At 44.0% G+C, this 21,221-nt stretch overlaps 1 protein-coding gene across 7 annotated transcripts in view; it reads right to left on the reverse strand.

The window, feature by feature from the left end:
• Positions 1 to 233: 233 nt before the first annotated feature.
• ADRA1A (adrenoceptor alpha 1A) overlaps positions 234 to 21,221 on the reverse strand; it is a 91,029-nt gene continuing 70,041 nt past the window's right edge. For 3 of the 7 annotated variants that reach the window (XM_067039922.1, XM_067039924.1, XM_067039923.1), the window contains exons 3-4: positions 6,487 to 6,872; positions 234 to 1,856 (exon numbers count right to left, since the gene is read on the reverse strand). In XM_067039922.1, the coding sequence (XP_066896023.1) occupies positions 1,848 to 1,856; positions 6,487 to 6,872 (395 nt within the window). In that variant the 3' untranslated portion in view covers positions 234 to 1,847. Of the gene's footprint in view, positions 1,857 to 4,670; positions 4,733 to 5,433; positions 6,873 to 21,221 lie in introns of those variants that run through there. The other 4 variants (XM_067039921.1, XM_067039920.1, XM_067039925.1 and 1 more) reach the window with 4 other exon arrangements.

Below are 21,221 nucleotides of genomic sequence, written 5' to 3' on the forward strand. Positions count from 1 at the left end.
AGCAGAGATCAAGGATGGTAAATTGTCGCCCATGGGCTAAATCTGGCCCATGGCCTATTGTTTGGTACAGCCTGTGAACTAAGAATGGTTTCTACATTTTTAGAGGGTTGTCCCCCCCCCCCAAAAAAAAAAAAAAAAGCAAACAAAGAAGAGTGTGTAATAGACCGTATGGCCCACAATGCCTAAAATATCTACTATCTAGCCATTTGCAGAAAAAGTTTGCCAATCCCTGGTGGACGTTAATTAGATTTTTATTTTTCGGTTCATCTGGGAACATCCTTCCCCGTCCCCGTTTAAAACAATGCCTCTTGGAAAAATGCAACAGATGAGCTTGGAACACACCCAGATCATAAGCTGGGGACTGTCTGTGCCTTTCTGTATTATTTTGTGCCAAGTGCAGCGCCAGGTGCAAGAGAAGAAGTGGACGGCTCGCTGATGGTGATGATCAGGGTGGATACAGTTTTCGGGCTCACTGGAAATCAAACATTCCCGAAACTCTCTCTCTGGGACCTTTCCTGAAGTCCTTAAGGTGTCAATCACTTCTGGCTTTGCCTTACATGTCACCCCGTTGAGCAACCCAAGAGCCCCCCTCCTTGCTTATTTCCTTAGCTCTTGCTGCCTATCTAGGGAGAAAGAACAGAAGTACATCTGCTTGTCTTTTAGTCAGTGAGAGAACCCTAGACAAATATGCACTCAGCCCCTAGAACAATCTCGATCGGCCCAGCCACTGGCAGAGATACAGCAGGAGAGAAGGTACAAATAGAGCTGAAAATAGGGTTCAAGAGGTGAGTGAGTGAGTGAAATGTGAATGTCAGAGTCTCGAGAAACACAGTGGACCTTGGGGATATTGAAAGCATCATGGAAAAAGAAGTCAGAGGCTGGATTTGAAGATATTCAAAGAAATCCTTAAACCTCGTGTCATCTTTCCCCTTGTTTGTTCATATGCTAGGTAAAGATAATAATTCCTCCCTTCTCTTTCTTCCTCACAGGGATAACTCGAGATAGGCAAAAGTCTTTGGATCCATATGAAATATTATATAAATAGAATAAAATATTAAACTCATGTTGGGATTTTCTGTAGCTTCTTTTCTATCACATCGGAATGAAACTACTATATTCAGGTTTTTTAATAGGTCAGTGCCTTCATTATTTTTTTCCCTGCCAAACATAGTATTAATTTGCTCTTAGATTTTTTTTTTACCTAATTACGTATGTATTTCTTATAGTTTCGCAATAATCGTTTCCAGCTCATAACGTGCAACGTTGACTGTGACATGGAAGGAAAGTATTGTAGGAACTCCTGAGCCACAAGTATAAGAAAGACAACTATTTTGTCTTTGGAAATGAATAAGCGTCAGCTTTAGGGAAGTTCCTCGTTTATCAGTTGCTGCAACGCATTACCGAACAGCTCTGAGCAACGTCCACAGTGAGTCTTCTTCCCCCTCAACAGCCTCCTTCCAACGTCATGACCTTCCTTTTAGGTGGGAGACTCAGTAGTCTGTGTTGCAGTAGCAAAGAAGTGACATTTTCCTATACAGAACACACAAGGTCCATCCTCAGCCCCCAGGACATTTGGGTCTGGGGAAGCATGAAAGAGTTAATGCTGATGGGATCACTGGCAAGGGCTGGTGTCCTCTGCTCAAATCCCAGCTGGCTTTCGCCAGCCCAAACCCACAGCACTCATCTTGCAGGGACTTTGGAGGACCAGAGGCCATTGCTGCAATTTCTTTTTGAAGATGGTGGACCCCACAGCAGCCTGGGCTCAGCCCTCCTCCACAGCACATTTGTATGGGGCCAACAGTGTTCCAACCGGGCTCGACCGGAGCTGTGTGCAGGTAGTTTCATGGTTAAAAGTCCTAGTAGTGTAAAAAGAAATCAGAGTAACAAGTGAGCATACCTCGGATTTAGTCTCCCTGGTTTTGCTTGAAGAATTTACTTTCCATGTGCTTGGGCTCCCTTCTCCCTTTGCTGACAAGCAGAGCTCTTAATTAAGTCAACAAGGACTCAGACACAGAGGCAGCGTTTCTTTTGGCAAGAGGATCTGAGCAGAAACAGCCCCAGAAGCAAGTGAGAATGTTTGTCAAGCTGTGATTAAGCAGCTGTGATTAAAGAGAGAATAATTCCCTGCCCAAGCAAATAGTTCCTAACAAGTTATCACTCCCAGGCCATGACCATGAAACCTATTGGGCCAGAAGGTCTGTGTGATGGTTCACTTTGAGGGATGGGAGTAGCTGAGACACTCAGGACTTAAAGCTTTCATTTGTGAAATCCAGGAACAAGAGGATGTCATCTAAGAAGCAGCCACAGCTGCCAACTGATTCTTCATTTTCAAAGATTGCCAAGGTCTCTGGCTACTTGAAGACCAGCATTCTGAACCATCTCCTCATGGTGGCAGATATGAAATTTCACATATTTGACACACTCTCTGGGCTTCGTGTAATTCCTGGTGAAATGTCTATAATTCCTTCTTTCTCTCCAACTCAAAAAAACACTTTCTTTGGAGTACAGGTGCATGGAAGTGATACTGCATTTGCTTTTTATGTATTTTAAATAGGGATATACTTCCTGAAAGTGTGCTGGCTGCTCACCAATAACTTCAACACACCACACAATGCGTTTTGCATCCACAACTGTGTTTGCTGTTCTAAGCCAAGCCAGACTCTTCTGCACTCTCTTATATGTCCATCGTCACCCAGTTTGATATAATTTGTCCTTCATGCAGAGCCTGAAGAACATTCCAGGCCATTCTCCCCTACAAAAGTGGTGCCATCTCATAGTTAGAATAGGCGCCAAACCCTTCCCATTACGACCTACTCTTGGGTTTGGCTGGGATGGAGATTTGGCAGCATGTTTACTGAGATTGACTGGAAGCAAATCCCAAAGAAACGAAACATTAAAAAGTGTGGGTATGGTTTAGTAGCCTCAGCATATCCAATCCCAACTGGGGGAACTTTGACTTTCATTACTTATGAGGCTGGGGTATTGGTGGAGATCATGCCGGCTCTAGGGTTTGGAAGACCTCGGGTCGAATCATGGTTCCTCCTTGGCCTTGGGTGAGTCCTTAGTCACATTTAACTATCAAATTTTTTTATCTGTCAAATAAGAAGAATGGAATTGCTATGACATTTAGAGGCAATGGGTGCCAAATGTTCTTCCAATGCCTGGCATACAGTAGCACCTATCCAGAAAGCCCTAAGAAAATACTTATTTACCCAAACATCACTGTCTACTTTGGAAGGACCAATCCAAGTAGGCGGCGAGAGCGTTAGGAGCCTTAATATCTTGGGGAGCGTTAGCAGATCCCAAGCAATTACAGGCAGAAGAAGTCTTTAAATGAGACCCAAGGGAGGTAAAAGGAAGAAAACTTGACACGTAAAATGCTTTTCTGAAATCCCTGCAAAGGTCTGGGGAAATTCTTGAGTAAAGAGATTCAAGGTCTCTCTTAAGGCATGCAATTTGAATTGCAGGAGAAACTCAAATTTCACCTATCCCATAATGTCAAGGTGATGTTTAGACAATCCCAAAGCAACTGCTTTTTTTTTCTTTTGCGATACACGGGCCTCTCACTGTTGTGGCCTCTCCCGTTGCGGAGCACAGGATCTGGACGCGCAGGCTCAGCGGCCATGGGTCACGGGCCCAGCCCCTCCACGGCATGTGGGATCTTCCCGGACCGGGGCACGAACCCGCGTCCCCTGCATCGGCAGGCGGACTCTCAACCACTGCGCCACCAGGGAAGCCCAGCAACTGCTTTTTATAACACATTAGAGAAGATATTTTGACCACTGTAACTCTGGGTATGTTCTTCAAACTCCAAATAGAAGCAGTAAACATGTGAGTATAAATATGACAATCATTTATTTAACTGTGACAATTTTAGAGAGCTTTTGGCATGCTCAAAGGTACAGAGATTTTTGTGGATGAGTAAAAATATAACTCGTACATTGTTTATCCCGCTTTGGACTAAGTTTTGGGTGACATTATCAATTTCTTATAAAATTGGCATGTTTATACCTAATATCGTGTCATGGGAAAGAACAAAATTGTTAAAGTTTGCCTCCCTGGAGGGAGTGGGGATAGAGAAGGGTGTAGCAGACAATTATTTATGGATAGTTTTACATGAATACAATTGTCATGGCTTTTATCTGATGACCGAAAGATTTTCGAGTTATTTTGATTAGAAGTGGCATTAAGGGTAGCTCTCCGGTGATCCTAAGCTTTCTTGTATCTAAAATTTAATTTTGTCTGTAGAGGTGTTTAAAGAACATCTCAAATATGGAGCCATGTTCTGCTGAAGAAAAGCTATTACCTTTCTTTTCATGGGGACACACTTCCTGTAAGGGGGAGCCTAGTAAGATTTTAAAATTCAGATCCTAAAAGAAGTTCTTCTCAACAATCAAACTGAAGTGAGGTTTGCATAGTCAAGTCCTTCCCTGATGCCTACAGGCCTAATAGGACACCTACATCCGGAAGAGCTGTGAGGAGACGTACAAACAGACCAGAAGAGTCTAAAAATCCAGCCAACATCCACTGCCAGAATCCAAGTTACCAGCACAAGGCACAGTGTCTATCTGGTCAACAACGAGACACTTTCCAGAAAGGGCTGAGAAAGCGGTAACATTCTAGGTCAAAACACAACCAACAACCAAACTCAAATCCACACGCAAGCATACCTTCCAGGGCACCATGCAAAGAAATTCGCCTTTTAGAAAGATTTCAGGAAATTATCGTTTTGCTGCAAGAAAAGAAGGAAAGGATGATGGGGACACTACCTTTGCTGTGAAGGTTAAATAATGGCTACAATCTGCCTTGAAATTCTTAGGGGGAATTATGACCCCACATAGGGGAAAGAGGCCACAGAAATGGTCAGGAGTTTAAGACCAGTGATTCTAGTCAAGAATTATTTCAAAAAACATAAATCTTCTTTTAAATTCTTATTGTGGAATGCGAAAATATTTTAATTTTCACATATAGTCACCATCTGTATCTTTGTAATATACGGAATTATTAAGGTTGACCAAAATTTGGTATACATATAGCAAAAACCAGTGTGTTCCCCAAGTTCTAGTTAAAAGTGGGGACAGATGAACTAAACGGACTCTTGGATCTTTTATCAGCATAAATAGGCTTCTGTCAAAAACCGTTCGCAAACTTCCGTTTCCGATGGGTTTTTGGTGACCAGAAAGCATCCTCCCAAGCTAAGCATGTGTCTCTTTCAAAGTTCTGGATCGTCAGCCTCATTCAAACATGTCCCACGTGCCCCGGGGACTGTGGACTTCACTCATTATGCAGCAGTGAAGCAGCTGAGAAAAAAATGGGAGTCATGATGTGCCTTTCAAAATATTATAAGCTCTGCTTTTTCATAATGGAATTCTGGAAAAGGTAAGTGATTTGCCAAGAAGAGCCTTTCTAGGCCATGTTGCAAAGGCTGTGGAGTAATTATGCAGCCTCTATATTAGCATGAAATTAGCATAGCCCAACCCAACCTCTTGATCTTTAAGTATGTTACACAAGAAGCCTTCTTCCGCCTCGTCTTTGAGCCACTTAATGGAATTCTGTCCGTAGAAGTTAAGTTGAAAAATTGACCCTCATCTTTACTGTCTTCCATTAGGAAAAGCCATCTTTCCCCGACTGGTTCTTTCAACTCTTTCTAGACCCAAGTGTAGATGACGTGCCTCCATTATATCAGAGACATAATGAGTGGCCCCACTCTCATCCTTGGGCAATCAGAAGCAGTCACATTAGAGCCAAAGGTAACTCTCACTGTCAAGTTTCACCCAGGCTGAGAAACTGGACGTGTCAGAAATGGTGGAGTTCAAAACTCGCTCTAAAAATAACGTGTCTGGATACCGGCCACCATCTTAAGGCTCTTCCTCTCCAGGCCCTCTCCCCGTAAAAACCCAAAGTGGTTCTCAGTAAGCTTAGCCTGGAAATAAAATCCCCTCACTCCATCAAGAAATAGCTCCAAACTTAGAGTGCATGCTCAAAATATTCATGATGAAATCATAATCCTATATTTATAGTCTTTTGGATTGTGTATGAAATTCTGTTTCCCATGGTGTTTTTCGTTGAAAGGGCCAGACATGGAAAGCGGGCTCCGAGGATGACCCAGAGAGCATCAGCCTCAAGGAAATGCTGCTTAACATCATTGTGAACGGGATGGTGGTGTGACATCCTCCTCTTCCCTAAGCCCTACCCACTGCCCAAGAGTCGGGTCTGCTCCCCAGCCCATTCCCAGATGGTCCCTGGTTTAATGGTCCTGTCTCATCATCCACAAAATGTGAACTGGCCTTCCCAGTAGGAAGCAGAGTGGGTGCCCTAAGGTCATGCCCCTGTCCTTCTGATCTTTCCTGTCCTCTAGACTTCCTCCCCATTTTCACTGAGGGAGATGGTATGGATCTTAATGGTTGGAATTTGATGATTCTCTCCATGGCTGGGTGTCGAGGGCCCCATGCAGCAGCAGACCTGCAAAAAGCTTTTACTTCTCACCCGGGCGGTGGTGCAGGCTGATTGGTCTTTGGGCACTGTAATCCTGGCAGATCCACGGGGCAGGGAAGAGAAAAATTTCCATTCGCAGACTCCATCCGTCTTGGAGATCTTACAGAAGGTCTCTCCGGATCCCACTGGAATACGCACCAGGTTCCTGTACTGCCCCTCCAGGGCATGGCTGGGTGGGTGCAGAGTATAGCCCAGGGCATGTTTGGAAGACTGCTTTCGCTGCAGACACTGGATTCTCAAGACATTCTGAAAGGCCTTTTTAAACTCTTGACTGGAGCATGGGTATATGATGGGGTTGATGCAGCTGTTTAGGTATCCGAGCCAAAATGCTATTTTAAAAACTGTTTCTGAGGGCCTGAAATCAGGAAAGAAAGACCCTGGAAGAAAACACACAGATTCATACATGTTATTTGCAAGCCAACGGACCAACTGGCTAGGAAAATAAAACCAACCAACCAACAAACACCTTATTATATCTTTAAAAAGTTTCAGATGATTCCCAATGCATCTGAGTTTTCACATTTGACTGACTGTCCCCTAGGAATGTAACCCCTTGGTAATATCCTCAAAGGCCATTCTCATTTGGTCCACATGTGCAATATTATTTAAGGGCAAAGACCCAGAGGGTTAGGGCTGTGCTGGTTCTTAGTGATAAAACATTACTTGGTGTCCGCTATAAAGCTTTAAAACATGAAAACGTGAAATTTAAGCTGAGTCTACATATGCAAATTGTTTTTCCCGAATTTAAAAATAAGTTGAAATCCATTCAAAAATGCATAATAAAATAGGGTTACCTGAACGTTCCCTTTGTTCTTTGATGCAGTATTATACAGGCACAGCCTAAATAATTATGAATTCTTTCTCTCCTGACTATTGGAGTTGTATATGTTAATGAGAATCCCAAATTTACAAAATATTGACTTTGGCCAGTGATTTTTGATTATTTTCCTTTGATGATTCCTTTTGACAATTTTCCTTTGATGATGCCTTTTGACATTACAGTATACTGGTCTGCTCAAAATATCCGGTAGCAACCAAATGCTTGCCAATAGCTTGACATGCAGGGTCCTCCACAGTGCTAAACCTACTCTAGATTTCTAACATTCACACTTCCACTCTAACCAGACGCACTACAAACTTTTCTCCAGATCATTGCTCATTGTTTTGGTTCTCTTAAGTTGGGTCCAGATGTCTAAAATGCTCTTTCCTGTCTCTTCACCTATTTAAGACATCCGCTAATTTCCACAGCAGGGATCAAGTTTCAGGCGTCTTGACATTTTCTGTGGTCACTATCTCATAGCTCTTGGAAGCAGAATGGCAAAAGCATGGAACCCTAAAGCAGGAACTGTCTTAGAGGTTATTTTATTCAATTTCCAGATTAAAAAAATGATGATTAAAGTGGCTGTCACAAACTTAATAGCTACAGTACTAACACAGTGATGGATAAAGAGATATAGAACTCCAAGCCCAGTGTTCTTTTCTTTTTTTTTTAACATCTTTATTGGAGTATAACTGTTTTACAATAGTGTTAGTTTCTCCTTTACAACAAAGTGAATCAGTTATACATACACATATGTTCCCGTATCTCTTCCCTCTTGCGGCACCCTCTCTCCCACCCTCCCTATCCCACCCCTCTAGGTGGTCACAAAGCACAGAGGGGATCTCCCTGTGCTATGCAAGCCCAGTGTTCTTTATTCTCTGCACAACTTTTTTCTTTTGCCTCTGCCGAATAAAGGTCTTGATTTTACGTCTTTCTTTTTGTCTCTGCTCTAGAGACCCATCAGAGTCATGACAAACTGATGGGTAGGCTTAAAAATCTACTCTGGCGGGCTTCCCTGGTGGCGCAGTGGTTGGGAGTCCGCCTGCCGATGCAGGGGACGTGGGTTCGTGCCCCGGTCTGGGAGGATCCCACGTGCTGCGGAGCGGCTGGGCCCGTGAGCCATGGCCGCTGGGCCTACGCGTCCGGAGCCTGTGCTCTGTGCTCCGCAACGGGAGACGCCACAGCAGTGAGACGCCCGCGTTCCACAAAAAAAAAAAAAAAAAAAAAATCTACTCTGGCAAGCAATGCCCTGAAATTTTGCAGAGAATCTCATAAATATAAACAAAGAGTAAAGTTAAATATTGCAGAGCCAGAGAAGGCAAAATGGTACAGTGATTAATGAGAGCATTTTTTTTTATCTCTGAAACATACTCCCTGATAAATTCAGTGTGTCTCAAATAAATTAAAACACACACACACACACACACACACACACACACACACAACCACACACGTAGATGATGAGGTTGTTAAGTGAGAAAGTATTATTCTTTAGCTCCAAAGCTTTTAACATTTTCCTATAATTATAAGTTACTCATATGGAATGTCTAGTTTCGAACAGGCTGTGTGCTAAATACTTTACATACAATTTAATCATCGTTAGTAACATCAAGAGTTACATGATTCCTACTGTAGAGCACAGGGAACTCTACTCAATACTCTGTAAAGACCTATATAGGAAAAGAATCTAAAAAAAAGAGTGGAGATATGTATATGTGTAACTGATGCACTTTGCTGTACAGCAGACACTAAAACAACACTGTAAATCAACTAGACTCCAATAAAAATTTTTTAAAAGTTATATGATTTGTATCAACAACCCCATTTTACAAATGAAGAAACTGGTTTAATGAGATTGAATAATTCAACTAAAGTCACTCAGCAGATGGTTACTGGTAGAGCTGGGATTTGAAATTGGGAAGTCTGACTTTGGGGCCTATGTTCCTTTATCGAGTCTCAAAATATATTAGAATAATACATCTCTAGGGAAAGAGGACGGTGTGTAGAGAATGATGAGGTGTATAGTTGGGGGTGTTAAATTGGAAAGATGGTTTTTCAAACTTAAGCAGAGAGGTGAGGAAAGCAGCCAACACCAACATGAATGGTGGTTTTGTGGGAATGTAGTCAGTTCCAGAAAAAATTCATCTTAGGGGCCCGGTGGCGCAGTGGTTGAGAGTCCGCCTGCCGATGCAGGGGACGCGGGTTCGTGCCCCGGTCCGGGAAGATCCCACATGCCGCGGAGCGGCTGGGCCCGTGAGCCGTGGCCGCTGAGCCTGCGCGTCCGGAGCCTGCGCTCAGCAATGGGAGAGGCCACAACAGTGAGAGGCCCGCATATCACACACACAAAAAAAATCATCTTAATTATGATGCCTATATGTTGTCCAATATTTCTTCCTGATAGTAACAGTGACAGGATTAAGAGAACCTACTTCACAAGGCAGGCCTTGGCTCAGGCTTAATGAGAATATATGGGCAGGGCATGCCCCAAATTACCTTGTCTTGGAATTTCACTATTCTGTAAATCAGCTAGAGAGGGAAGCGTATTTCCCTTATTTGAAGAGCTTAAATTAAAAGAAAAAGAAAAACAAAACCACATGAATTCTGAATGTGAATGCTAGTGAGATGATTCGGGATCCTTGGAATTTCCCATAATTCCTTCAGGGACACTCTTTGTGCTCACAGCGCCCCGTTCTGCATTCAAACCTCTCAACATTTCCTTTGAGTCCCTTTCCTCCCATTCCTCTTTTCGCTTTTGAGGCCCCCTTAATGCCAGGTCTGGCTGACCCAGCGCCAAGTCACTCTGGCCTTCCTGTTGTGTCCACAGCTTCAGAGGTCAATACTGGTCCTTCCCCTCATGTGCCCTGCTCGAGACACCCGTTTCCTCACTGCAGCTGAGGTACAGGGTGAGAAAGGAGATGGTTAAAATGAATTTACACTAAGATTTGAAAGTCACATAGTCCAGCTTTAACCCTGCAGGAATACTGTGTTGCTAATGCAAGCAAATCTCTAGACTTTTGGCTTTTCAGATAGTGAATGGGAGAGTCTTCCGGCCAGAGGCTTTCCCACAAATGAAACGGCTTGGTTGATCCCATCAGGTGTGTGACAGCACCTAGATGTGTCTAAACCTAGATCTGATGGTCCCACAGGGGCAGATCATGGGACCTACTTCTCCTGCCACTGCGTCCATCCTCCCTTGGGGGTGATTCTCTCTTGGCAGCTCCCAGCCGGGGTGAAGAGAGAGACTCATAACTGTGCTTCCTTCAAATGCTTTCCAAAAGTTAAGAAAAGACAGCACAAGGCTGTTTCCATCCTTATTTATATTATTCACATCTTGAGATATCTTCCTTCCCTTCAGTTTCCCTCTCCTAGGATGAAAAGATTGAGCTGGGGTCCGGCTTGGAAAAGAGCTGTTGCTTCCTGGTCCCGATCAGGGTGTGCTCATCTCGGTGTCCACTTCCCTGCCCAAATCTTTCCACTCAGGCACCATCTTCTCTGAACTCCTCACAATTTCTATTCCCAACCTCACTTTCTTCTCAGATCCCTCTGCTTTTTTTCTGGGCTGTTATTACACTATTTTAGTTTTCCATGCTGCATCACCTGGTGTCTAACACTCTAGTTTTTCTCACCATGCTTCATAGGAAGAGCCAGACTTTTGAATTATCCACAGAAGCATGAGGTCTCCTATTTTTCTTGTCACAGTAGGTACATTGTGCTCTTCAACAACTTCTGTCCAGACTCTGCTTCAAGAGGAGCAAATAGCTCCTGATAAGAGCCTCCAGCTTACAAACATGGCAAGAGGATGCCAGTTTACAGCTCTTGAGAAGGACCTGCTCTTTTCTTCTCCTAGTTAACTGGGACTTGAAATACCACAGCTCTCATCTTGTGCTTCTGAGGGCAGTCACCTGATTGCTCCCTGGAGAGAGTTAATATGTTGGGTCTTTTCGGAACTTTCTGGAGGTAAACTTGAATAGTAGTCAAGGTGAGGAAGGATGGTGTGGGAGGGTGTAGTGAGCAGGGGAAGAGAGGCACATTGTTTGCCGGGTATATAGCGTTAAACAGACAAATCTGACGCACTTTGGGGACCCAGTGGAGGATGGGAGCGCTGCCCCTTTTCTGTTTTCTGGGGACTGCGGTATATCAGCCTATGGTTACTGTTGTCAAAAACCACTGCTACGTGGTTGAGAATCCGCCTGCCGATGCAGGGGATACGGGTTCGTGCCCCGGTCCGGGAAGATCCCACATGCCGCGGAGAGGCTGGGCCCGTGAGCCATGGCCGCTGAGCCTGTGCGTCCGGAGCCTGTGCTCCGCAACGGGAGAGGCCACAACAGTGAGAGGCCCGCGTACCGCAAAAAAAAAACAAAAACAAAAAAACACTGCTTCTTCCAACCATGGTGGGGAAAAAGGTCTGTTGGGGAGACATTTTCTCATACCTCATACTTCTGCAAGTGGGAGACATTCTTCATGGGATCTTTCTGGCTGGTCAAGTGTAATTCTGCAAATATCAGGGATTTTATCCTGGAGGAGTCCAAGCTGCTCGAAGTAAAGCTCTTCAAAGAGTTCCTCTCTCCAGTTACCGAAGCCCCAAACAGTACTTCTCCTTTTAGCAAAGAGGACTGTGTCTCCCAGAACACGCATGTGAGGCCCCCAAACCCGCGATGACTCTGACCCAGGTGCACTGGACTCACCATGTACATTTCCCTAGAAGAGCTCTTTGTGTTGCCTGTTTCCTTTTGAAATGAATACAGAATTCAAACGATTTCAACAGACTGCAAGATTTTTTTCTCCTTTACTTAACAAAATATATTTTGATTCAGGAAAACGATAGAAATTAAGTCAGGTGTTCTTTTGTCCGTTGTTTCCTCAAAAAGCAATCTCCTTTCGTAAACCAACTTATTTCCAAACTTTGCCTTTTTTCATTAAGGTCCCCCATTGTTTCATGAGTCTCACATTAGAAGCATCTTCTTATCATCTCTACAAAAGCTTTCTCCTACCACCCAGTGTAAAGAAGAGGCATCCTCAAGCGTACACCTGTGAGCGTGGTTTCTTTCTTTCATGGCGTGTACGATTTCTTTTATTTTTCTTTCAAAAAAATTTTCTTTTTCCTTTTTCTTGTGATGAGGGTGTTTAAGATCTACCCTCTTAGCAAATTGCAAATATGCTACTGTATTATTAACTATAGTTACCATGCTGTACGTTATATCCCCAGGACTTATTTGTTTTATAACTGGAAGTTTGTATCTTTTGATCCATTCACCCATTTCATACCCTGTAAGTCGTCTTGTTTACTTGTTTTCTTTGACAGTCTCATTCTCCAGAGTGTCTAATAAGCACTACAGGGGTTTCCTTTTGGAAAACCAAAACTATCGAAAATGATACCCAAGTCTGTGCCAGGAGGGATAATTAAAGAAACTTGTGGGGAGATGGCCGGAAGGGAAGAGGGCAGGTTGAAAGGGGGGAACTCGAGGTCCTAGGTTAGGTTTTAGGGAAAACATCCTGATATCCATCCTGGAGATCTGTGCCTTCTGGAGGGAAAGAAGGACTGGGAGGAGAAATCCAAGGGCTGTTGTCATGAGACACACCTGTGTAGAGGCATGGGTGACACTCTGAGGCCCAATGACAGTGAGTCACACTGAGTGGGGATGGCATTTGCTCTTCTGTGGTCCAGGCTGCTGGCGGCTCCAGGGCACCCGTGCTCCTTGGCAACGTGGGGGCTTCACACACGCACATCCAGCGCCTAAGGTGCTATGGCAGACGTCGTCGGGTCACATCCAAGGGGATGGGACAGAAAGCGGTGGAAGCCATGAGGGAAAATTCCCAGAAACAACCAAAGGAAGGGGAGGTTTTTCAAGGGGATAAGGGAACCTCATAACAGTGAGATCGGCCAAGAGATGTACATGATCTTTTTGTTGCTGATAAGATCAAGTTCAAGCTCATCACCTTGTCATTCAAGGCCCTTCATCATTTGGTTTCACCAGACTTACACGACTCTCTCTCCCGTTATTCATTCACTTAACAAGTAATGTGCTTAGTGCCTTCTACAAGACAGGCACTGTTGTAGACATTGGAGATAGAATGATCAGGAAAATGCACAAGGTTCCTGCCCCTTGGAGTTTACATTTTATAAGTATTTCCAATAAATGCCTGCACCAAGGTGACTATGGCCTCAGCTCACATGGCTGTCACCTTCATTCTCCTACTCCTCTCTCAGTGGTCTGTCCCTCTCCCCTAGTCAAACTTGGATTCATTCAAAATCTCTCTGTCTTCAAAATTGTGCTCAAAATCCAGCTCATCCATGAACCCTTCCTTCTTGATAGTGTAACTTGTTTTCTCACCTCCCCTAAGCATTCAACCTTAATTCCTTTTCTCGATATAGCACTCATCACCATCTTCTATGCTTCTTTCTTCTTTGACCCTTTGCTTGAATATGAACTCCTCTAAGGCAGAGGTTTTTGTCTTTTCATTTCACTGCTATGTCCACAATGCCAACCACAGTTTATAACATATAGCAGGCTCACAACAAATACTGCTGAACGAATAACACAATCCTTATTTTTAATGTCTCTCTAAAGACGCATACTACTCCTTATCCTTCATTTAAATTTCCTTCAGTGACGAACAAAATTCTCAATAAATGTGTATCAAATCAATGGGTGACATTTGCTGATTGAAGAAAATGACATTTTGTATAAAACTCCTGCTTTAACTACTTAAAGCTGGAAATACGCTCTTAAATGGAGAAAGAGAGCCTGTCTTAACTCCCATTCCAACACTTTATCTTCCCGATCTTCAAGACACTCATATTTACGCAAAAATAAAACCATTGTACAAATAACTTTATACAGCTAAGTTGTAGGCACTTCATAAAATGATTACTTCCAGTACTTATAAAGACATTTTGTAGGGCCCTGTAGGAAAGGTCAGAGCCTGTCATTAAGATGCGATAGTCAACAGCCTCTCATATTTGTGGGATGTGAGTCCAAGGCCAAACACCACAAATCCGAAGCAGTGACAGAAACAACCCAAATCGGTCCCCTAGGGAGGAAGCATGGGAGTTCCTCACGATGATGTGCCTTCATGTTCAGCTTAAAGGCTACCGGAGGCTCTGTTCCAGAGTCTGGCCACCAGGGACATGGCGGAGTTGGCTATGTAAGAGGTGAGAGCTGAGAGGTGAACGGAGGAGCCAGCAGGGACTGTTGACTCTGGACTGCTGGTAAAAATATGCAATCTGAGTTCTCTGGTTTCATGTGATTTTTTTTTTTTTTTTTTTTTTTTTGCGGTAAGCGGGCCTCTCACTGTTGTCGCCTCTCCCGTTGCGGAGCACAGGCTCCGGACGCGCAGGCGCAGCGGCCATGGCTCACGGGCCCAGCCGCTTCGCGGCACGTGGGATCTTCCCGGACCGGGGCACGAACCCGCGTCCCCTGCATCGGCAGGCGGACTCTCAACCACTGCGCCACCAGGGAAGCCCAGAATCTGAGTTCTCTGGACAAGTCCCTACTTGGAAATGACATCCCAGGTCCTCTCACTGGCCACTGGGTCACCCAGAGGCATGTCCCCTGATGCTGTAGCCATTCTCCAGGAATGTCATCTAGTTCAGTTCAAGGTAGAATACGAAAAACACTTTGCTCTCCACCGGGAGCCCCCTGCACATCCCCTTCCCCTGTCTGGGTTACTCCAGGGATGGAGGTGGTCTCTGGCCCCTGCCACTTCTCCCCAGCCCTAGACTCAAGCTGGACCAGACCAGCAGAATGCCTGACCTCCATCAAAAGCAGATGGTATCCAGACTGACATAACGTACACACATAGGCATTTTACTAGCTTATTTTTCAAAATAAAAGGTGCTTTTGGGGAAGCTGTAATCTGACTTCTAAATATAGCTGGGCAAACTAATTTTAAAATGCAGAAAAGGGCTGGGAAAATTTACTTTTTAATTTTAAAAGGCAATAGAGTATGGCCCTGTTCTGATTATAGACACCTTTGAAAAAAAGAATTGACTATGCCTCCATCTTTCATAATAAATGCAATGCCGAGACATCTCAGTTTTGCTTGCAGGAGACATTCTCATTGTTTTCAAACTTAACCAAGCCTTTTGCAGTCTCAACCGAGAACTGTCTGACGCTCTACGGGGGTAAGATAGAAGTCAGGGAAGCTCATCCATTTCCATGGTTTCGATTTCTTTTTTTGCCTTGATGAATTCTCCAGTCTCTATCTTGAGACCATATCTGGCTCCTAAGCTCCAGTTCTGTATACACAGCTATTACCAGACATTTTTCCTGATGTTCCCAAACCATCTCATCCTTAACATAACCAAACTGAGTTCACTGTCTCTCACAACACCTACTCTTTCTTCTCTGGTCCATCCTCAGTACACGGCACCCCTTCCCCTAAGGTGTCCCAGACAGAAACCCACTGTCACCCTCAACCCTTCACTCGCCCAACTCTTCCACTCCATCCAGCCACCCAGTGCAGACCGCAGAAGCTTCATTCTCCTTGTCACCATCCATCCTTAGTTCAGGCCACCATCATTTCTAGCCAGGATCCCGCATCAGCTTACTAACTAAGCTTCCTGATTCTCATCTCACTGCCTTCCAACATACTTTCACATTGTAGCCAGAGAGAGTCTGAGAAAACAAAGCTGATTTTATCTTCCTTGATGCAATCATTTCAGTGACTCCTCACTGAGTTCAAGATCTAGCACAAATTCTGTACTAGGCCTTATTAGGTTCATGGGTCTGGGAGAGTGAAAATCCACTTTGCTAGATAACTAGTTAGTAGACTATGGTGATCCCAGAGCCCATTCGAAGACTCTAGTTAGTCTTATAGAAAAGTAGAAAATTATAACCAACAGGAATAACTGTGTGTTAACTGTTACCTCAAGTGAGTGATAGAGCATTTTTGTTCGCTAGGATATGGTTTGGGGTTACAGTTGTTGATCTTAATCCTAAGGAACAAACATTTGGCTTCCAGACAGAATCATGCCCACTAAAGTCTTCTCAAGGTCAAGGAATAGAAACCACTTATGAATTTCCAGCCGTCCCAGTGGTAATGTTGACAATGATGCAGAGAGTTTTGCAGCATCTGGAAGGTCTGAGCTGGGAATAAAGATGCCTGGAGGATAAACATGCAAAACGGTGAAGAAAAAGCAAAGACACAGACAAATGCCTGCGAGGCTTCCTGAAAAGAACTAATCCCCGGTGCACGGTGTGATTTTCTGTTACCAAAACCAGTCATGTTTCTACGGAAAGGTTGTTCCCCACTGCGGTGGTTCCCGCGGAAATGCCCACCCGATATCGGCTCGTCAGGTGATGCATTCAGAACACACTCGATAATCACAGACAGTATGTTTTGGATGCGCTGTTAGGAAAAGTAGTTTCCCTCAGCAACTCCAGCCCAGCTGGGTTCAGTCCCCAGGCAAGTGTGGAAGCAGCAGAACTTTTTACCTGGATTCGTTATCAATTTGTCTCTCTCATTCACAGAAACATTCCCACGGGAAGAGAAGAAGGTGACAGTTTGTCAACATGAAAATAATGATACTCATTGTTGTCTCTTATTCCCATTTGATTCTGGTGAGTTAGAAGTTAGCTCCACTTTACGCCTCGAGATGGACATCAGTGTTAGCAAGTGGCTGGCTTAAGGAAAATGCTAGAACCTGGGGCTCTGGCAGGTTTCCACTTTCCTAGTATTTTTTTTTTTTTTTTTCAGAAAGCTTACATATCTAAGAATAACTAAATAGGGGTGCTATTAGCAGCAGGGAGACCAACTAGGAGACTAGTACATTAATCTGTCTTAGATTTCTGACCAATGGCTAAAAGCTGTAGGAAATCAGATTTGGGCTGCCCTGAAAATAAGTCTTAGCATCGGTGAAAGTACCCTAAGATAGGATGTATAACTCAGGGAGTGGGACTAGTCTGCGTGTATTTCAATAATTTGTAAATTTTCTTCGTAGTCTATTTGGGATCCAGCATGCATTTTTTTTTTTTTTTTTTTTTTTTTTTTTTTTTTTTGCGGTATGCGGGCCTCTCCCGTTGCGGAGCACAGGCTCCGGACGCACAGGCCTAGCGGCCATGGCTCACGGGCTTAGTTGCTCCGCGGCATGTGGGATCTTCCCGGACCAGGGCACGAAGCCGTGTCTCCTGCATCGGCAGGCGGATTCTCAACCACTGCGCCACCAGGGAAGCCCCAGCATACATATTTTGATGTAAATTGTTGTGGAAATTATTTATAACCACTTCCTATAAACTCTTGAGGCACCAAGAGCCGAGCAGACATCTGGGCTACAAATAGATAAGGATGTGAACATGCAGAAAGGGTAAAGCACGTGTTCAGGGTTACACAGCCGGTGAAGCAGAAGGGCTAGATTAAAGATTCTTGTCTTCAGACTCCCGGTTCATAAAGCCTTTCTATTAATTAATACACTGAATTTTTCAATTGCAAGCGTAGAAATAGCTCTGATTATTTGGGAGTGCTCAGAGAATCTGCTCTAAGAAATATGGATGCCATCAAGACTATTATCTGTAGCTAGCATTTAGATATTAAGAATATAGCTTGAGGGCTTCCCTGGTGGCGCAGTGGTTGAGAGTCCGCCTGCCGATGTAGGGGATACGGGTTCGTGCCCCGGTCCGGGAAGATCCCGCGTGCCGCGGAGCGGCTGGGCCCGTGAGCCATGGCCGCTGGGCCTGCGCGTCCGGAGCCTGTGCTCCGCAACGGGAGAGGCCACAACAGTGGGAGGCCCGCATACCACAAAAAAAAAAAAAAAAAAAAGAATATAGCTTGAGCCCTTGCTTATTTTTTGAGCTCATGACCCATACATGCATCTCCACTTAGATGTCTCACAGGAACCTCAATATTAATCTGTCCAAAATGACACCCTAATCTCTTTGCCTTACCAGCATTCCCCACCTCTATAAATGATATTTAACATTCACTCACTTGTTTGTGACAAAAACATGGCAGTCCATCCTGATACCTTCTTGATATCTCCGGTAGACTATACCTCCTAACATTGCCCAAGTCTTTGCACATCCATCTGTCTCACTGTCATGGCCTGATCCAAGCCACCACCATCTATCATCTGCAAGAGAGTCTTCTCCTTGGTCTCCTGCATGCATGCGTCATCCTCCTTTTTCTCTAGGATGATCTTTATGAAATGCAAGTAACTCCAATTCTGTGACATCTCTGCCTATATGTCTCAAGTGCTTTCCAGTGCTCTTAGATGAAATCCACAATCACTAACATGGCTCATCAGGCCATACGATCTGGTCTTGCCTCTCTCTCCTAATCTGCCTTGCATACCTTCCATGACTCCTCCAATCATCCTCACCTTCTCTTAATTCTCTGCCCCAGGACCTTCACACCTGCTGTTCCCTTTACATGTAATGTTCTCTCCGTCTCCATCCCTTTTGTGGTGCTTAGTCTTCCTCATCCTTTAGGTCTAAGATTAAATTCCAGCTCTTCAGGAAAACTAGCTCTGATCTCTCTCTACCCACCTACACACTCTGGATTCCACCTAGGAATTCTCTTGTTAAATGCAACCAAAACATCCTATACTCTTCATTCCTAACACTTGTCACAATTGTTCTTATATGATTACGTATATGATGATTTGCTTAATGTCTTTCCCTATATAAATTTCATCAAGATAGGAATTGTTCCTGGCACAGCATAGGCATTGAGTAAATATTCATGAAAAATACTCACATTCACTGAGCACTCATATGCCAGACATCATGCAATATATTTTGCAAACATTATCCCGTTTAACTCCTCCCTACAGCCCTATGTGGACATATTCTCACCCCCATTTTACAGATGAAGAAACTGAGGCTTAAGGAGTTTAATTCACAACTAAAGAAATAGCTGAGCTCAGATTCAAACCCAGTCCTGTTTGACACCAAAGCTTATGCTTTTAACCTCTAGATTACGCTAAGAGTAGGTCTCTGCTTTGGTGGCTTCTTAATGAAAATAGTGTTCACTGTTACAGTGCTCAAAGTTCAAAACAAAAACAGTCATCCGAGTGGCCAAGAAAGTTAATCACACATCTTATGTCCTATTTTTCAGAAAGCAGAGAAATGTATAATTCAAACCATTAAAACAACAATAAATTCCTCCAAGTTAATAATTTTGTTTGCTCAAGTTAGACATGATTGGCCACGTGAAAAACTGTGAACATTATATTCTGCCAAAAAACCTTTGACAGGGCTTCCCTGGTGGCGCAGTGGTTGAGAGTCCGCCTGCTGATTCAGGGGACGCGGGTTCGTGCCCCGGTCTGGGAGGATCCCACGTGCCGCGGAGCGGCTGGGCCCGTGAGCCATGGCCGCTGCGCCTGCGCGTCCGGAGCCTGTGCTCTGCAACGGGAGAGGCCGCAACGGTGAGAGGCCTGCGTACCGCAAAAAACCCCACAAAACAAAGAAAAAACCTTTGACAAAACTCTATTAATAAAGTCGGCTTAGAAAACAATCAGGTTAGACTAGGTCAGAAGGTATGATTTGTCGTTTATTTAAAAAAATTAGAGTTCAGACTTAAAAGGAGAACTGAAATTTGTAGTTCTTGAACATGGAGGGAAGGCAAAAGTGAAGGAGAGCAAAAGGAAAATAGTTACCACCTATTGTGGTGCATAAAAATACCAATTCCTGCTACAGACTCTTTAGAGCTGCTCCTTGTTCCTGGGAAGGAAATCCTGAATGCTCACTTACTGGTCTACTGTTAAGGGCAGGTTTCCTACCTTCTCTGTGCCTCAGTTTCCTCCTACAGGTAAGCACAGTGCCTGGCTGTAAGCACTCATTACATTTGAGTGAATTCTTCTTGCATATATGTCAGTTTTGCATCTAGCTTCAGGGTATCTCCCTCATTCTTTAGTGCTGATCTTGTCTATTTTTAACCTTCAGGGATACTTTCCAAGGTCAGAAGCCAGCCCTTCTGATAATCCATGAGTATATCGTCCTATCGAGATGCATCCGGGTTTCTTGTTCTGACAGGAGGGCTCTGGTCTCCTGTGAGCCCTCCCTGACAACATTTCTACTTGATTATCTCCTTAAACAATGATCAGCCAGATACCACACCTGTCATTTTCTCAAAGCAGCTGCTCTGAGAATTCCCAGGTACTTCGAGAGAACTTTGACTCTTATTCGCTGTATTGGGGGGAAAAGTACATTCCCACCGACGTGGGTTCCCATTTCTTGAATAGCCTGCTGCCTGATAATACCTAATTTTGGCAACAAAAAGGAAAGGTATAATTTTGTCCATTTGAGAATTTTCTTGGACTGGGTTGAGTCTAATTACATAAATAGTAGGTGCTTTTCCAAGTTGTGCTGTGTCCAGACTAGGGCTAGAGCCACATGCTCATTCTATTGCATTTCTCTCTTGAATCCCCTCCTCATGAAGGGGCACCTGGCCTTTCTACCACCTAGCACTTTGTTTCTTATTTTTGTCTGTTTTAGATGAAAAGGCTCTTAGGAATGAGGCATAGTTTTCTTGGTTTTGTCTTCAAAGTTTTTTTAAAGTTTCATTATCCCATGAAACCTGCAAGAATTCTTCAGAGACCATGGGAGTGACAATGGCGGTTCTCATAACAATAACAATAAAAATAGATGTTAGTCATTGAGTACTTTCAAGTGTCCAGTACTGTGTTAAGTGCTTTTCATGAATCACCTCATTAACTCATCACAACCCTATAAGGTTATACTGTTTATCCCCATTTTGCAGATGAGGAAAATGGGACTTGGGGAGTTTAATAACTTGCCAAAGAACAATCAGCTAGTAAGAGTGAAGCTGTGTTCAAATCCACCTCTGTTTGACTCCAGATCCTGCACTGCACCCCCTAATACTGAACTTGCCAAACAAACCAATCGAAAAATGAGAAAACCTAAATAGACATTTCTCCAAAGAAGACATACAGATGGCCAACAGGCAT

Source organism: Kogia breviceps, chromosome 8, assembly GCF_026419965.1.
Source record: "Kogia breviceps isolate mKogBre1 chromosome 8, mKogBre1 haplotype 1, whole genome shotgun sequence".
In the NCBI taxonomy this organism is placed as follows: Eukaryota; Metazoa; Chordata; class Mammalia; order Artiodactyla; family Physeteridae; genus Kogia; species Kogia breviceps.